At 38.9% G+C, this 17,138-nt stretch overlaps 1 protein-coding gene and 1 long non-coding RNA gene across 2 annotated transcripts in view; one reads left to right on the forward strand and one right to left on the reverse strand.

The window, feature by feature from the left end:
- Positions 1-17,138, reverse strand: part of LOC139801955 (uncharacterized) — a 45,404-nt gene that overhangs the window by 15,192 nt on the left and 13,074 nt on the right. The window contains exon 2 of the long non-coding RNA XR_011728421.1: positions 5,446-5,570. This is a non-coding gene — a long non-coding RNA (uncharacterized lncRNA). The remainder of the gene's footprint in view (positions 1-5,445; positions 5,571-17,138) is intronic.
- The window catches only part of PKD1L3 (polycystin 1 like 3, transient receptor potential channel interacting), a 35,972-nt gene that overhangs the window by 5,633 nt on the left and 13,201 nt on the right, over positions 1-17,138 (forward strand). Inside the window, exons 6-27 of the mRNA XM_071756646.1 lie at positions 405-634; positions 1,255-1,659; positions 2,721-2,819; positions 3,542-3,591; positions 4,705-4,822; positions 5,394-5,601; positions 6,312-6,432; positions 6,696-6,837; positions 7,328-7,528; positions 7,655-7,800; positions 8,271-8,465; positions 9,294-9,419; positions 10,763-10,945; positions 11,984-12,108; positions 12,943-13,072; positions 13,511-13,645; positions 14,280-14,505; positions 14,876-15,069; positions 15,488-15,718; positions 15,937-16,038; positions 16,254-16,432; positions 16,800-16,946. Of these exons, the coding sequence (XP_071612747.1) occupies positions 405-634; positions 1,255-1,659; positions 2,721-2,819; positions 3,542-3,591; positions 4,705-4,822; positions 5,394-5,601; positions 6,312-6,432; positions 6,696-6,837; positions 7,328-7,528; positions 7,655-7,800; positions 8,271-8,465; positions 9,294-9,419; positions 10,763-10,945; positions 11,984-12,108; positions 12,943-13,072; positions 13,511-13,645; positions 14,280-14,505; positions 14,876-15,069; positions 15,488-15,718; positions 15,937-16,038; positions 16,254-16,432; positions 16,800-16,946 (3,693 nt within the window). The remainder of the gene's footprint in view (positions 1-404; positions 635-1,254; positions 1,660-2,720; positions 2,820-3,541; positions 3,592-4,704; positions 4,823-5,393; positions 5,602-6,311; positions 6,433-6,695; positions 6,838-7,327; positions 7,529-7,654; positions 7,801-8,270; positions 8,466-9,293; positions 9,420-10,762; positions 10,946-11,983; positions 12,109-12,942; positions 13,073-13,510; positions 13,646-14,279; positions 14,506-14,875; positions 15,070-15,487; positions 15,719-15,936; positions 16,039-16,253; positions 16,433-16,799; positions 16,947-17,138) is intronic.

Raw genomic sequence — 17,138 nt, forward strand, 5'->3', positions numbered from 1 at the left:
CTTTATGTATCATCAGACAACCAGTTCATTTCACTGCTTGCATTTTATTGACTGCTCCAAGTTTCTTAAATGAGATGTTAAAAACTGAGTAGGTGAATAATAGACCATGCATACAAAATACTTGGATCTGCCTATTTTACAGGCAAATGGATCCACCCTTGTAGATATGCTTTGAGAATGCCCACTGCTGATACACATCCCTAATGACACCATAGCTGGCACAAAGGCACAATTTAGAACTAAAGCTCTAAAAATTCTATGTAATAATTGAGGGATTACAGTGATAACAGGAGAGTTGAGTCAGGCCAGAAATTTGGGAACTCTGACCACTGTTATCACAAAGGGATAAGGACTTTCCAGGACAAGTCTTCCACAACAAGCAGCTGTTTTTTTTTTTATTCTAGACTGATCAGCAATGTCACATATAGATATCCAGCTCCTGGAGAGTTTACTGTTTTTGTGGAATGCACCACCAGCGACTGGCACGTGATGGCACAGAAGAGGGTGACAGTTCTGGACAGGATGGATCAGCTAAGAATTACTGGGTGCTACAGCCAGCATGAATCTGGGAACATCTCCCACTGCCGGACACTGTATGGGGACTTGTTGTGGATTCAAGTTGAAGTCAGTGGAGGTGAGGGTGATTACACTGCATGATTTAAACAGCAGGCTAAATATTATGTTACCCATGGGATAGAAGAAGGATTTTTTTAATGTGAAACAATACTGTTTAGTGAATGATTTCCCTCTAAGTGTTGCATTCCTGCAATTAATGCTCTCAGCTGTTTTGGGGGGGTTCTTTCTCAGAGCTATTGTACCACCTCAAATACGAGTATAAACCTTTTTTTCTCCTCTACACAAAGCTGACAAACCATGAGCATAACTTTAGTCACATCAATCCACACGAAGCCAGTAGGAATATTTCCATATTTGAAGTTAGGAATCAACATAAATGCTTTGCTGCTTGAAGGTAAGAGGATTCCAGGCTGAGTTGGTCCCATTTGCTGATGTACATTTTGTCCCACTTCAAGTTCCTGGAATCCACATATATGCTTTAAAAAAAAAAATAATTGAGTAGTGTGTGCTATTATTCTCTTGACTGCCTTAACACTCCCAGCAGAAAACATGTGATAAACTTGACAGTTAGTCTAGAGGGGCACAAAAGCACTTGAAGTGTCTTTATTAAAAATGGCTGCATAGGACTGGATGGTTTATTATGCAAGCTGTGAGAAATCTGGAACTGTCTTTTTGCAGGCAATGGAGTGACCTATGTTGTAAGAGCAGAAAATGTGACACTCACTGAATCCAGTGCAAAGGAAGGAATTGTCCCTCACAATCTGACACTGGACCGTGCCTCCCAAGAGCTGCTGGGTCCAGGGATGCATCAACTGGAAATCAGAGCTTCCAGCAACACAACCTCGTTGGAGATCTCTGAGACTATTGCTGTTCACTTAATTGAGCCAGTTTCTGGTCTTCAGGCTGCATTAGCTTCTCACACTCTGCAGTTTGGGGAGAATTTGGAGATAAATGTCTCTGCATCTCATGGTGCCCCAGATAAGATGAAGTTTGAGGTGATTGGATCTAATGAAACTCACTCTCACAACGAAGATGGCCCTCACAGGGAATCCCAAACGTACAGCATTCCTGTGCACTCTGCAGGTACAGCATGCTGACATCTTCTGTGTTTCCAGCACATTCACAGATGAGCAGAGGATTCTCATAAATAGCCTACAGATGAATTTAGTAGCTTTTCTAGCTGCTCAAACATAGTCTCAGAGCAGTATGAGTAGCACAGTCTTACTGACTTGTACGTGAACGAAAAAAAAATTGATCTGGCAAATGGGTCTTCATATGCAGACTGATTTTTGCAATATAGAAGACATAGTGAACCAGGGTTTATTTTTTTCATGACATGAGATGATTCAAGTACAAATGATGATATTTTCCTGAATTACAGTCTTCTTCCTTCTGTTTGTTCATATATATAACTTCTCAAGTTTACACTCCTCTGCATTTTACACCGCAGTAATTAATAATCTGAGGAGTTCTCAGTAGAAACAACAAAGAAAAAGGAAGCTTTTCTGTGTGTCAGTTTCCAACACACAGCTTTTGTTGGAACTACTTATGAATAAGCTTTTAAGTAATTTTTTCTTTCCATTATTAAGAATTCAAATCCTTTAAAATGGGGGATTAGGAAAATTGTCCTCATGAGCTAATTCAGTTGCAGGAGACAGAAAAGTTTCCTCTGCTAATGAACTATTCAAAACCCACGCTAAAGGTGGAAGACTAGAAGCTAATTATTACTTCATTTTATGTTTTTAAATTATTCAGTATTAAAGGTTTTATTGGGTATCCCTATACCCATTTGAACATCCCTTCAGCCAGAACTATTCAAACAAAACAGCTGCTCTCTCAAGATTCCTAAACTCATTTGGACTCCAGTATTTACACACTTTTAGTTACCTATGTGGGAATATCATAGCCAGCTGACAAATAATAACATTGCAAGTGTTGGGAAAATGACAGATGAGTTGTTTTAAAAAATTAAATAAAGGGGAAGAACATTCATTGAAAAGCTTTTTAGCATCTGAAGCTCATCAGAAAAAAAGCAAATTTCTTAAAAGAAAAGAATAGGATTTTCACTACAAACTGAATTTTATGTGCCAAAGATGAAGGTCTTATCTCACTGCTGTTCTTAACTGGTTGCTTGTCTTCTCTAGGTACTTTCCTTGTAAAAGTGGTAGCCATGAACACCTTCTCAAACATGAGTCTGGATCTTGGGTTCATCACTGTGTTGTCAAACAGTTCTCATAAAAAAGGTAATTGCATTAGTCTGACAGTGCTGGTTTTGCCCACAGAAGTGTCTTTCTGCAATCAGAACACTTCATGGAGTGTTTGTGGTTTGCATCTGGTAATTGCTTTCCTTCTAGCAACAGTGCCAAAAACTTTTGTGGAGGCTTCTTCCTGATGCAGGCAGATTCCCCGGCTTTGAAGTACTCATAAATTAGCATCACTCTGTGTGTGTTACATATTACACACTTGGTACTTGTCCTAGAAATAATTAGTGAAGTTTATGGCTCAGGACATACCTCTGAAACCAATAAATATTTGCATCACAGCAGTCTCATAAATTGCTGTCAGTAAATGCTTTTAGAGGGTTCATCCTCACATTAGCAAAAGCAGATTATAAAGTGTTATATATTAATTATATTAACTAATCCTATTGAGACTTTTCCACTGCTTTCAATCAATTTTTCTTTGTACATTGATGAAACTCCATCACCTTCTGGGAATTTACTTTGATTTAAAGCATTATGTTTGAAGAATCAGGAGCATCTTCTTTATAGCATGTGACTAGCTGCTTGTCACAAGTTACCTACTGTAACTAGACTTGTTTATCACAGTTCTAGAGTCTGATTCTTCCAGCCCTATCTTTCAAACTCCTGGTAGTCAAATACTGTTTATTTGAGTCATAACTGAGGATGTCTGAAAGCTTTTCAGGTGGCACTGAAATATTTTACTCTTTTTTTATATTAAACAGATTCTGCTAAGGAAGAAGACAGATCCAAAACAAATATCCAAAAGACAATTGTAAGTATTTTTTAAGGATCTTTCTTTAAAATGGAAGTGCTTAGAAATTTTTCTCACTAGTAGAAGTGCTGCAATAGATATTGAAGATAGGTATTTGTAGCATACTAGACTATGGACTAGATTTTCTGTGCCCCATATTGTCTAACATAAAAAATTTCTTAGACAAATGTGTGTAGAAGCTTTCAATCTATGATTTGTAAAAGCCTGCAAGTAACAATTACAAAATACGAGAAAATTAACTTTTCATAGTCAGTTTTGAAAGCTGAAATAAGCTCTGATGAATTTTTAAATTATCTACTTGACTAATAGAAAACTCTCTTTGAAGGGCTATCCTTCAAGAAGAGTTTGATATATTTTATATTCTTTCTAAGTGTTTCCTGATTCTGTATTAGAATGCTTGAACTACTTAGCAAAGAAGAAATTTACATTTATAGCAAACTGAAAAAATTAATAGTATACCCATTACTGCAAAATTTTAATCACAGAATTGTCATATTTAATATTTTGGTGTAATCTGAAAGGTCTGCTTTTAACAGTAACAGTAGCAGACAGATGTCTGCTATAGAAGACATGCTGCTTCACAAGAAGGCATCATGCTTTACAAACTGCCTGTAAGAATATATTGCATCAGAGGAACATATATCTAATTAAAAACTAACTTTATTACAGTTTGTTGCACAGAAAGATAAATTCAGCTACCTCCTTATTCTCTTTATCTACAGCTGTAATGTTTCCAAGTCAGATAAAAAAAGAGTGTAATAGAAAAGAAATGATTGTCCAAGGGTTAAAAGCCTTGGTTCAGAAGTAGAAAATTAATGGGAACTGGTTTCCTAAGCATCTGTATTAATTTTGAAAATGGGAGCTGGGTTCCTTAGCCACTTAGGAGGTTTTTTTTTAGGATTTTGCCACATAGTTTCTCTGTGCCATCGCATTCTCTTTGTAGTTTCTACTTCTTTACTACCACTGACCAGGGACAATTCACCTGCATACAGTGATTTGGGGTCTCAGTTTTCAGCCTTTTTTCATTATAAAGAAGCAAGACATGTATGTGTTTCTGCATGTTCCTGTCCTAACTGATACATTTACTTTTACTTACATTTACTTACTATTTAGGCTCACAAAAGAAAAACCAAAATACATATTAAACCGGGTCGACATGTGGATCCTTTCACAACTGTTACACTTGGCTGGCCAGACAACAACAGTAATTCCAGTTTTCTCTGGTCCTGTGGTATGTGCATTTCCTGAACTGGTGAAAATCTGACTATAGGATAGTTTGCTCTCTCTTTAAAGTTTGCCACTCAATGGATGTGAAGAATGTCCTTCTACCTTACCCTGGTTTTAACACTGAACTAATTATGGTATATAATATGGAACAGTAATCAGTTTTCTAAGTTGCTTAGTTTTCAGTTTTTCAGTTTTTCAAGATCTGCCTGTCTAAGCCCTCACACTCATAGTCAAGAACTAACCCCACGTGACTTACACAGTGAGGCATTTGCAAGGTACAGGTGTCTCAATAAACCAGCAATAATTAACATCAAACATGATGTAAAAACATTTATGGCTGAAAACTGAAGTGACATTCAGGACATCTGTGTTCCATCCCCGTGTTTCTCCCTGACCTCAAGCATTACTTTGAAGAAGTCAGGCTGTACTCTGAACTCTAATTAGCCACTCTTTAAATTGGGTTCAGCAAACTTGTTTGCTCTATAAAGCTCTTTGAAACCTACGGCAGGAAAAGTCCTTTACAAGACACATGGGACATTATGACTATTCTAATTATAAAGGAAATGTTTGTGCAGGAGCTTGCTGGCCTAAGTGGAATGAATGTGTGCAGCAACAGATAATCCTAACCAACCAAAGTGAGGTGCAGATTCCACCCTTCTGCCTTCCTCCTCCAAAGTCAGCAGTGACGGTCAGGGTCAGAGTCCGAAACCGTGGCAGTGAAGAAAGGCAGGATGAGCAATGTCTCTACGTGACTGCAAAACAAGAACTGCAACTGAAAATCAGGTCTGTTTTTAAATCCTAATATTCACTGGATAATATTATTACTGTACAAACATACTGCAAGGCCACAGTTCCCAATAAGAATGATAATAAAGTGATAATATCATTACTGTTGTAAATCTGCTCGTACCTTACCACTGCAGGAACTGCAGACAAAATGAGTCTTGCTGCATTTTCCAGTCCACATTTCTGAAAACAATCCTCTTATAAACTGAATAATATCCTTGCCAAAACTATTTAGGGCTTTTGTCCCCCACTACATCCTTTCAAGAGGGGAGATATCCATACTCAAACCTCATTGAAACAATAGGAATAAGTGCTCTAAGGTAGGTCTGAAATTTCTACTAGATACCCAAATACAGGTTACTGCCTTAAAAAAATTACTCTTCAAGAGTCTAGTCCCTCATTAAAGAACAGTGGCATTCCAATGATCTAATAGGGTAATAATTTCAGGATCTTTAATAGGGGAAGGCTTCATTTGACAGCCTGAATCAGTTTTGCAAGATAAATAGTTTGGGGGTTCTGGGCCTCAGTCATATTGAAAATGGAGATTAAAGTACCTGCATCTCTTGCTTTAAAATTAAGTATTTCCCTATTTGTTCAGTGATGTGTCACCTGCCTTATATTGCAGGGCTCTTGCAGGTTTCCATCAACGAAGAGGAAAACAAGCTCCTTCAGTTACTCCCTGTAACTACCATCTCACTTTCTTGCAGGTGTGAAGCAAACTGCAAGCCAGTGAATGCTAGTGATGAAGTTGTTCTGAGTGTCTCTGGCCAAAATGACACCCAGGCCATGTACTACAACTGGTATTTAGATAACACACTCCAAACCAAGGTGAGAACATCAGATTCATGAGAAATACTGCACATACAAAAACAAAACATCTATTCTGAGGGAAAGCCACATGGCCTCAGAGTGATACTTTTACAAATTAATGTTTTGGAAAGAATAGTGAAGATCAAGATAAGGGGATGCCTGATTTGGGAGGGGTTGTAATTAAGGGCAACAAACTGCCACCCTGCTTCTGGTAGATCACAAAAGAAATAACAGCAAAGAGCCTCTCATGTCATGTTTTTTTTCTTGTTTGATTTTTTCAGCCTACAGCCCTCCCTCTAGCCTGTGGCCTGGTTGGTTTCCGACAGAACTCTTTGAGTTTGCTTCAAAGCAACACATCCATGTTGAAAATCAACAGCTCCTTCTTGCAGGCACAGGGAGAAGCTTTTCAGATTAAAGTAACAGGTAGGGGCAAGCAAGGTTTTTCTGACTCCTTTGAGATAGAGTCTGTCACTCTGACATGACACTGACATTGCACACTCTGAAAAATATGAAGTTATATTAGTCTACAAGTTGAGAACTGCTACATTATGTGTGGATTCTTTTAAACAATTAAGAGTTAAGTCTGTTCTGGGCTGCTGCACAGCAGGACAAATTCAGTCCCCTTACTCCAAGCTTTTAATAACTTTGTTAAGACTCATCTGGAAATGAAGTTATGCTAAATGCTTGATGAAATAATTCAGCTTTGCTTTATAATGCAAACACTACTGTGTCTTTAACAGTTCTTTTCCTCTTGTGGCTTACTCAGTAGTGGGATTTCATTTTTGATTAGGCCTGCCCTGATATTGCTGGTGCTGAACAAACAGCATCATTGCTAAGTAGGCAATATTAATGTCTGAAAATCAGTGGTGCTAGGGCAGGATTATTGCTGATGCTCTGCTCCCTCCTCTCCCAGCAATGACTCAGCACAGCTATGGAGAAGAAACCTACCTTGTCAGCACGGTGCCTCCACCCAGTGTCCCCAGCTGTGCTGTGGCTCCCAAGCAGGGATCAGTGCTCACCACTTTCAGAGTCTCCTGCAGCTCTCCTTGCTTGGTGGATTCATGCCAACCCAGTCCTAACAGGCAGCTCACATACTGCTTCTATCTTAAATCAAGTAAGTCTCGAGGTGAACCCCAAAGAGATTAATAATGAGTCAATCACTGCACAGGGTCCCCTGTTCCTAGAGAACAGGAGGTATCTGTTCTGTGTGTGGTAGATGATGCTCTCTTTCCTCTTTCAGACTCTTTCCTGCACTGTGGCCCAGATCCTGAACTCTTCCCAGTTTATCTTCCACTTGGAGAAGAGGAAAATAATTTTGTTTTACATCTGACCATTACTGTTAGCAACAGATACGGTGATACAGTTCAAACCAATGCTTCAGTGAAGGTACACAACAGAGTTACTGTATTTCAAGATCTCTCAAACTGATACCTAACTTGCAATTCAATTTTGGAGCTTCTTCCTGTTTTATACTTATTACTTCCTCCTGAATGTGTCACACACACTGTTTTCCTGTCTAACAGAGACTATTCTCTGTGGACTCACGGTAGCCAAAAGCATCTTCCACTGTCCTTTTTCTAGGATAGAAGTTTTAAAAAATTGTCTATTTGAACACTGGGCAGCATAAACTGTATTAAATGAGTCTGGAGTTACCTTATGTAAGCCCCAGAAAATTCCTGCTTCTGCCCCAGTAAGGAGATCTTTATCAGGCCACTAAAAATAAAAAAACTAAAAAACAGGAACAAAACGTTTTGTCCCACTCTAGCTAAGCTGTCAATAAGATGGTTGTGGAAGCTGTTCAGGGATAATTACAACAGAGTTAGCAACATTAACAGCATATCTGATTTCTTCACAAGGTTGGACATGCAGGTATGATTGATGGCAACCTGACCCTGCAGGCTATTGTATCTGAGAAGACAAACACCATCCTAAAAGATGGGAACAACAGCATGAGTCTTTTCCAGTTGTACAAGTCAGTGACATCTGTCCTTAACCAGGAGACACAAGAGGAAAACTTAAACATGTCTTCACAGCTGGGCATGCGAAAAGAGGTCAGCCAGACACTTGTTCTCTTGCAGTACAATGCAATGTAATGGACTCTGAATATTATTTGACAGGTCTTAAGTAACAAAAAGCTCATATATCACCACCTGAGATAAACAGAGATTTCAAGTTTCTGGTATCTCAGTGTTTGGCACAGGTTTCAGCTATTTTTCATTACCTGCCCACATAAATAATTTGTTTTATCATCCATAAGTAAAAGATTTCATTCTCAATTGTTACTGAATTAACTTAAACTAATTTGGATGGACTCTTAAAGCTTAAAAATAAATACGATTTTCCACAAACAATTTCAATATTAATGAAATTACCTCTCCTAGGGGAGAAGTATCCTACCTAATTTTTCCAAAAAGTACTAGATGGCAGGTAATTATAGTTTATTCCTTGCAGCAACAAGCTTTTGTTTACACTATAAGCTTGTATCTGTACAGTGATTTGAGTGCCTCAGATTAAATGATCAGGAGAAATGCAACGAATCCTTCAGTTCTGATTCATTATTTGAGTAACATCAATCATACAAGGCTCTGCTTTCTCTGCAAGTGGTGTATGTAACTCACATACATCAGTATAAATCCTCACAAGTAATTCTCCTTGCTGCTAAGGGATGTTAAATGTTAAAGTTCTCTGTGTTGGGAGGTAACATAAAACTCATGATTGTACAGTTACTAAGGCAAGTGGCATCTAATATCAATTCAAATGATCCTTCTCTTACTCTGCCACATAATTTACATCAAACCAGGTTGTCAATATACAGCACTAATTGCACAGCTCTTATTAGCATCTTATTCCTTTGCCTGATTACCCCTTTTTATCCCCAGCTCCGACAACTGATGCTGACAACTCTCTCTGCTGTTAATGTAACATCAGTGCAGACTGCTCTTAAGATGTCAGAAGTACTGAAAGAAATCACTTACAGGAGTGAGGAGCTGTCTGTCTCAGCACAGGTAAGCAGTAATTCATCTTGGATCTCCTCACATTCACAGCATAGACTCTTGCACCCCACTGACCTTGGAACAGTTCTTACCCATTTTTTCAACTGTATCAGCATGTGCATTTTGACCAGAAGAGAATACATTTGCTGAGTAAGATTTGGACTCACAGATATTGTTTCAGTAATCACTTTATTTTAGGCTATGACTATCTGGCCAGTTATGTTTTACAATAGAAACCTCAACTTTAAGTCAGAGGCATTTCAGGATGTACATTTTACCTTGTAAAATACTCTTAGAAACCCGAAGAAAAACTCCTGCAGAGGCTTTTTCTAGAATCTCCCAGATCCATTGGTCCAGGATCCATGCACTGTCACAAAATGTGTGTAAGCAAGCTGGCAGGCAGACAGGGATGTAGCAGTGCACAGAGGAACTGGGCACAAATGTTTAGATTGGCCTCATAAAAGTTTGTCTTGAATCTTATCTGACAACATGGCATTACTAGTAGATGATGCTATTTATGCATCAGGAGTGAGCACATGGGAGGACAGAACATGTTGTCACCGAGGAAGGTTCCCAAATATGCCAGCAATAAGAAGAGCTGTCCTGGTTTCTGATTATTATACAGTTGCAGCCAATGGCTTGGGAGCATTTCAGCAGAAAATGGCTAATTTTGGCAAGGCAAGAACATAGCTCACATTCAGCCCTCCCCTCCAATAGGGCTGTAAGTGTTTGCAGACTGTGGGAATGGATCTGTCCAAGTTTGCAATGAATTTGCTTGGCTCCCTGATCAGGCTGGGCTGATAGCTGATCAGTGTTTCCACAGTCACAAAGCCATCACTGGCTGCATGTGGGCAGAAAATAAAAATTTTGAAACTCGTTCTCCTTTTGCACTTAGCACAGCACAAGGCCAAAGCTATTATCTGCTACTAATCCAGCAGGGTTTGTGGAAATTAAGATTGAAATGCATGTGTGCTTGAAATACTGTTTATTTTCTGGATACCTCACCCAAAAGCATAACCTGACTTACTACTTACTGTACATCTAAACTGTCTCCTTGCCCAGCTGTTGACAGGCAAGCTTTCTTCAGAAATTATTCACCTTTTTTATAGGTTAAATCTGTGGAAGCAGGCTGCATTTTCCAGGTCTATTATTACAAATTAGTATATCACCAAGTATATCATCTTTATTGGCATCTGAGGTATTACCCCCACACATAATGATAGTAAAAACCAGCACTAGCCTCAAATAGTCCCATGAGATTTCTCATGTCACAATATTCAGTAAATCACACGAGTGTCACTTCTTTCACTTGCAGTATCTACACATAGAAACCCTTCCCCTTGTTTCCCATGCAGGTGGAAGCCAGCAGCACTCTGAAAGATGTCAGTGCTTCCTTGCTCTCTGTAAACACAGAGGGCAGCAGAGATGATCAGAAGCTAAAAGATGCAGCCAAGTATCTATTTAATGCAGTAAGCAATGTCCTTAAAGCTTCTGTAGAAACCAGAGCTACAAACACTTCAGTATCAGAAGCCAAACAGGTAATTTTCATTTGGTCCAGTTGGTACTGGGCTGTGTGTGAACATCTGCTTGCTTTGGAAGGTTTTTAAGAGTTCTGCTGCCTCTCATATTTTAAAATTGGTGTTGGGTAGGATTCATTGTGATGCCATTAAGGATAGAAACATCAAAGGAAAGCTCTCCCCAGTTAGACCTGTTAGACTGAATGGTCTAGTAATTAACATGATAGAAGCCTCTTATTGCATTTAATGCTGCACAGGACAGAGCACTGGAGAACACAGCATCAGTGTGCAATCTCTAATGGATGACAAGCACATGGAGATTTTTTTTCAGATCTCATTCTATCCCCTCCTTTTGCCACATATTTCAAGGAAGCCACAGGTATTCACTATTCCTGACTGGCTCCAAGTTGCACTCAGCTCTGCTTTCTTCTTACACTTTTTTCAGAAGTCCACTCTGATTATTCAGAATTATGCAATGTGTTTATTTTGTCCTATCCTATCCTGTGTGAATTGTCACAGTTGTCTTTGTGTGCTTCCTGGGCTGAACATATTTTAACTTTAATCACTGCAGAGGAATAGGGAATGAAATAAGTCTAACCTGAGAGAAAAGGTTATGAACTGTTCAAGAACCCCCGGGATAACACACTAATAACACACAATTAACATGCAATTAGGTCTTGCTTTTGCACATAACTAAGCACCAAAGTTATGTGCAGCTGAAGAGCATTAATGTACAGAAGATCATGAATATAGTGTATCAAATTGATGTCAAGTTTGTAGTGCTTCAAATTGCAATGAGTAGACATCATAAATAATAGAATACAAGTGTCAAGGCTGTAAGATACATTTATTTGCTGTATGAAATGTTTTCATGAGAATTAAATAAATCAAATTTCCGTGAGAATAACTTTCTCCAAGATCAAGAAGCACATCACTAAGTCTGCAAGCTTTATAAGGCATTAAAAATTATTGTTCCTAAAAGAAGTGAACACAAATAATGTGCATCTTGATTATTAGGAAGAGCTTTTTTGCAATTTTCCTCCTCTAATCCTTCTCCAGAGCTCAGTGTCACACCAGCTCCTGAATACGGTTGAAAATCTCCAGAGTGCCCTTCTCTCTGGGAAAGAACCCAATGATGAACCAACAGTCCTCACCACTCCTTCTGCCACAATGTACATACACAGGTAACACTAACACTGTGTCCAGCCTAGGTTCCTGACAATTAATCAAATTTGACCCAAATTTTCATTATATTGTCCTTAAAAGGAACCATCCAGCTAAATATTGTGGCATAACAACTTCAACAGTGCAATAAGGCTGTCATTGCTAACTGAGAGGAAGAGCAGTCTGGACTCCAATTAGCATCAATAAAGCCACATTAAAGATTCTTATGCTGTGTCTTCTTTGACCAGCTGAGAACTGACAACTGTCTCCTGGACAAGACAGTAGCCACTTACTTTCCAAATCATGTGAAAAATTCATGCCATGCCAGTCAAGGGTCTTTTTTCCAAATTGACAACCATGACATGTCATGTAGGATTTTAAGCAGTTTGGTAGAAGCAAACACAGCCACAAAGTGCCTGATGAGCATTCTCCATTCCCTATAATCATCCCTGCATTGTTCCCAAGAGCCTGGCTTTCATCCACATTAAACTGTGCACTGAAATCCAGAGCATGTTCACACAGAAACCAGGTACGCCTTTCACGTTAGTAGTCCTTGTTTGGCAACACTTCCTATCCAGATACACAAATTCCACCCCTTTTTTGATGATTCCATGGCAGTGTTATGGTTATAGAGTAATAAACCAGGGACAATTAATATACAAAGTATTTACTGGCAGAGTTAGAAATATTTTTCCAGCTAAGTTATTTTCATGAAGTGAGAAAGTTTACTCAGCTTATTCTTTAGATATGAAGTTCACACTATTGATGGTTTTTCATCTTTTTTTTTTTCTTTTTCTTTTTTTTTTTCCTTTTCCTTTATTCTGTTTTGCTTGTGTCTGACACTTACTGGGCAGATTACAAACAGAAACCATGGACAATGGTACATCCATTAATATTTCCAATTCCAGCTCTGCCAGCTTTACCCTCCCACCTGCTTCCTCTCTCAGTGTTTCAGGAGTTGATGATGAAACAGTGGATATAAGGGCAAGTAAACAGCTTCTATCTGACTCAGACTTATACACAGGTTATATTCGTGGTCTAGTGGTTCTAAAATATACTTCAGTTCCTAATTCCCAGAGGGGTGCCTCAGCCTAGCTTCGGTGGGGTTACTTTGAAAGAGTCTTATGCAATCACATTTTGATATCTGGTATCTGGAAGGTTACAATGAATGGAAACAATAAATATTGTTGTAGACATATCACATTTCAGAATCAAAATCACTTTCCAGGTTGTTTGTGTTTGACCTACTTCAGAGATAAGGCAGCTTCTTATTTAAATCTGGATGCAGGCTTCTTTCAAGTCCAGTACTGTTTGGGTCTGAGCTCAAGTTCTCATCATTCAGCTATTTAGAGAGTGAATATAATGAAATACTGACCACGGTATAGTTCTACTCAAAACTGGTTGATAATGTCTTGCTAACAGATGGTGAGCTTTGCTGTGAATCCCTTTGTCTCCAGTGACACCAGTTTTGACATCAGTGGAACAGTGGGAGGTCTAAGTCTTACTGGTCTGGATGGTTTGATCATACCAGTCAGCAATCTCAAAGAAAACATCGAGGTAAACCCACTATTTTCTATATTTCTCTCACTTTTTCCCACTGTTAATGAACTGTCTGAGGTGGCTGCAGATGGTGATGAATGAATTACATGAGCTAATGGGACCATGTATCTGCCTTTGTGTAGGAGGGATTTGTGTCAGGTGAAGAATGGCATAACAAATATTTCTGTTCTTTCTTAAAAAAATGTCTTATTCTTCATTTAAATGAATGTGAGAATGCTAATGGTTGTGGAAAAAGATTCTAGATATTAGTCATCCCAAACATCTGATTTCATCATCCAACAGCTGTATATTCCCATTGCTGCTGCTTGGGCGTCCCAGCCTATGGGTAAACTGACATCTAAATCATTCAACATGCACCCTGCCTTGTCAGGGTTTTAGTTGTAATCCCAGCTCCTCTTTCAGAAATGCATCATGGGTCACAGATTTTGTAATGAGTTTACACAGGTTTCGAATGAACTATTCAGAGGGTAGCTGACAGCATCAAGAAAAGTCCTTTGAAGCCACTATTTTTGCTGTCCATGCTTTCCCTATGTTATGAAAAAAGATTATCCAGCATGTGGCTGTGTTGTGCTTATAGATAATAGAAGATGCTTTACTGTATTTAAGGCATTGTCTTTCTGTTTAAAACCAGATAATGTTACCAAGGATTTCAGCAACTCAGGAAGACAAGACTCTGTTGAATCTGGGCAATTTTAGCACTTTCCTAGTCAATGTCACCTCAGAAAACACATCTATAGTGATCCACCTGGAATCTGAACATGATATTCCACTAATACTCTACTTAGGGTTTGGTTATCATCCAAATGAAACTAATTATGATATGAAAAATCATCTGTTCTGTAAGAAAACTACTGGAGGTAAGACAACTTGCTAGTGACCCATGAACTTGGGTCTTACACCATCCACAGGGATAAGGGCTCAGTATGGGGAGGGCTCATCCAAAATGGCTCAAGTATATTTGCAGAAAGCCTTTATCATGAGTTCACACTTCTAATTAGAAAGAAACCTCTGAAAGGGGTTTCAATTTGTCATGCTTCAGAGTTCCAGTCTCTACTATACAGCGTTCACTAACAGGAGCCAAGAGTGGGATGCTCTGAACACTAAATTGCTAAGAATTATTTCATACCTGTTTCTTCAGTTTGTTTATTTGATTACATGCAGTACAGCTGCTTATTTCTGAATTAGCATTTCTACATATGCACTGAAACTAAAATATTTATGTTTCAGGTGAGACAAACACCTGGGTTCTTAGCCCAGAAGAACTAATTTTTGGAGAGGGAACCTACTATTTTATGGTTTTACAAGATATGGGAATGGATTCCACAGTCTATGACAGTCTAACTATAGCTGTCACTTGCTTTGCATCTCGCTGTGTATTCTGGGATGAGCACCAGGGGAACTGGAACAGCTTTGGATGTCATGTAAGTAGAGAGAAACAAAGTTATGTTTATAATATACACTTCAAAGCCAGCCCTTATAGCCACAATATTGTAGTAAAAAGATAGCATTGAATTCACACTATAAAATCATTCTGAGATATTTTAATAAACTCAGGGTTAGTCATAGCAGACTAACTTTTGAATGACATTTCCATTTCAGTTTCTTGGGATGAGTTCCTATGTAAGAAGAAAAGCATTCTGACAAGACTGTATCATATTACAGTGCCTATCTTCAGCTAGACATGAGATTAAGATTCCTTATTGGAACCTGAGCAGTTCTTTTCTGTATAGCAGCTCTCCACACTAACTTGACCATCTCAGCACTGTCTTTTCATTTGCTTGGTAAGATATCCAGTGCTTCTAAGCCAAATGTTTTATTAGGAATTCTTTTGGTTTTCAGGTAGGGCCAAAAACAAATCCTGGAAGGACACAGTGCCTTTGCAACCATTTGACCTTCTTTGGGAGCTCCTTCTTTGTCATACCCAATGCCATTGATGTTAGCAAAACTGCACAGCTATTCAGTACATTTGTGGACAACCCTGTGGTGGTCACAACTGTGGGATGCATCTTTCTGATATATGTGTTCGTAGTTATATGGGCTCGAAGGAAAGACATCCAGGATGAGGCCAAAGTAAGACTTCAGCTAATACTTCACTGAATGTATTTAGGCCATTTTGCATAGCCTGTTTTAACAGGAAGTCTTCTACCAGTCCTACTCCTTTCCCTGTAACTCTTTGTTTACTGGTAAGCATATGCATTGTTCAGCAAACACCAATTCTTATCCACAGCTTTAAGGAATCCATACTTACAGATCATCTAACACACTGCTTGTATTGTGTCACTCTGCAGGTGAAAATCACAGTGTTGGAAGACAATGACCCCTTTGCTCAGTACTGTTATCTGGTGACAGTTTTTACAGGACACCGCCGTGGGGCAGCCACAACCTCCAAGGTATCACTGACACTTTGTGGCAAAAGAGTTCATGCACTCCTTTACAGAACTGGGTAAATAATGGAGCACCTGAGGCTGTTAAACAGGATGGCTCAAATGCAACATCTAAGCCAGAACATCCTTAGATTTGATGAAAGCAGGCAGAGTACACCAGAGCAATAACCATACATAGGACTGAGATGCTCAAGTCTTCATTTTGCCATCTTATTCTCCAGGTGACTCTCACCCTCTATGGAGTGGAAGGAGAGAGTGAGCCACACCACCTAACTGACCCTGATATACCAATCTTTGAACGTGGAGGAGTGGATGTTTTCCTGCTCTGCACTTTCTTCCCTCTTGGAGACCTGCAGAGTATTAGGTTGTGGCATGACAACTCAGGGGACAGTCCCTCCTGGTAAGTGTAGATCCTGGGAAGCAAAAATCCACAAATACTTTTTAAAACTATAATAGTTTTCCTTTTCTATCACTTGAAATTTATCCTTTCTACAGTTCGAGAAAGGAAGAATGTGTTAGTTTCTCATTTTTGCAGATGAATGGATCAAATCACTTTCTAAAGTGCAGGACCAGGAGTGCTTCCCATATTCTGTGTCTAGTACTGGATGAAATATGTGCTGTGCCTTACTGTTTAGACACAACCTAAGAAGCTGAAAGCTGAGTTGTTATGAGTTAGTTGGCTGAATTCATCCTCCATAGTCCTGTTGCATCCTGAATTTCAAACCATTCAGTTATATGTGAATGGGCCCTGTCTGTTTTTCCTACAGGTATGTGAATCGAGTATTGGTCCATGATCTAGCATGGGATCAGAAATGGTACTTCCTCTGTAACTCTTGGCTAGCTGTTGATATTGGGGAATGTGTCCTAGATAAAGTGTTTCCAGTTGCTACAGAACAGGACATGAAACAGTTCAGGTATCTTCTCTTTTATGGACTTCTTTAATCTCGGTAGCAATTAGTCTAAAAAGGGAAAGAAGATCAAGGCCTTAGACAAAAATTTAAAAAAAAGGGAGGTCTTTCCATTGTCCTCAAAGGGCTCTGAAAAAGGAAAACAGGAAGGATGGTTTAGTAAGTCTTATTGTTATCTTAACAACAATACCACACTGG

Source organism: Heliangelus exortis, chromosome 13 (genome assembly GCF_036169615.1).
Source record: "Heliangelus exortis chromosome 13, bHelExo1.hap1, whole genome shotgun sequence".
Lineage (NCBI taxonomy): Eukaryota > Metazoa > Chordata > Aves > Apodiformes > Trochilidae > Heliangelus > Heliangelus exortis.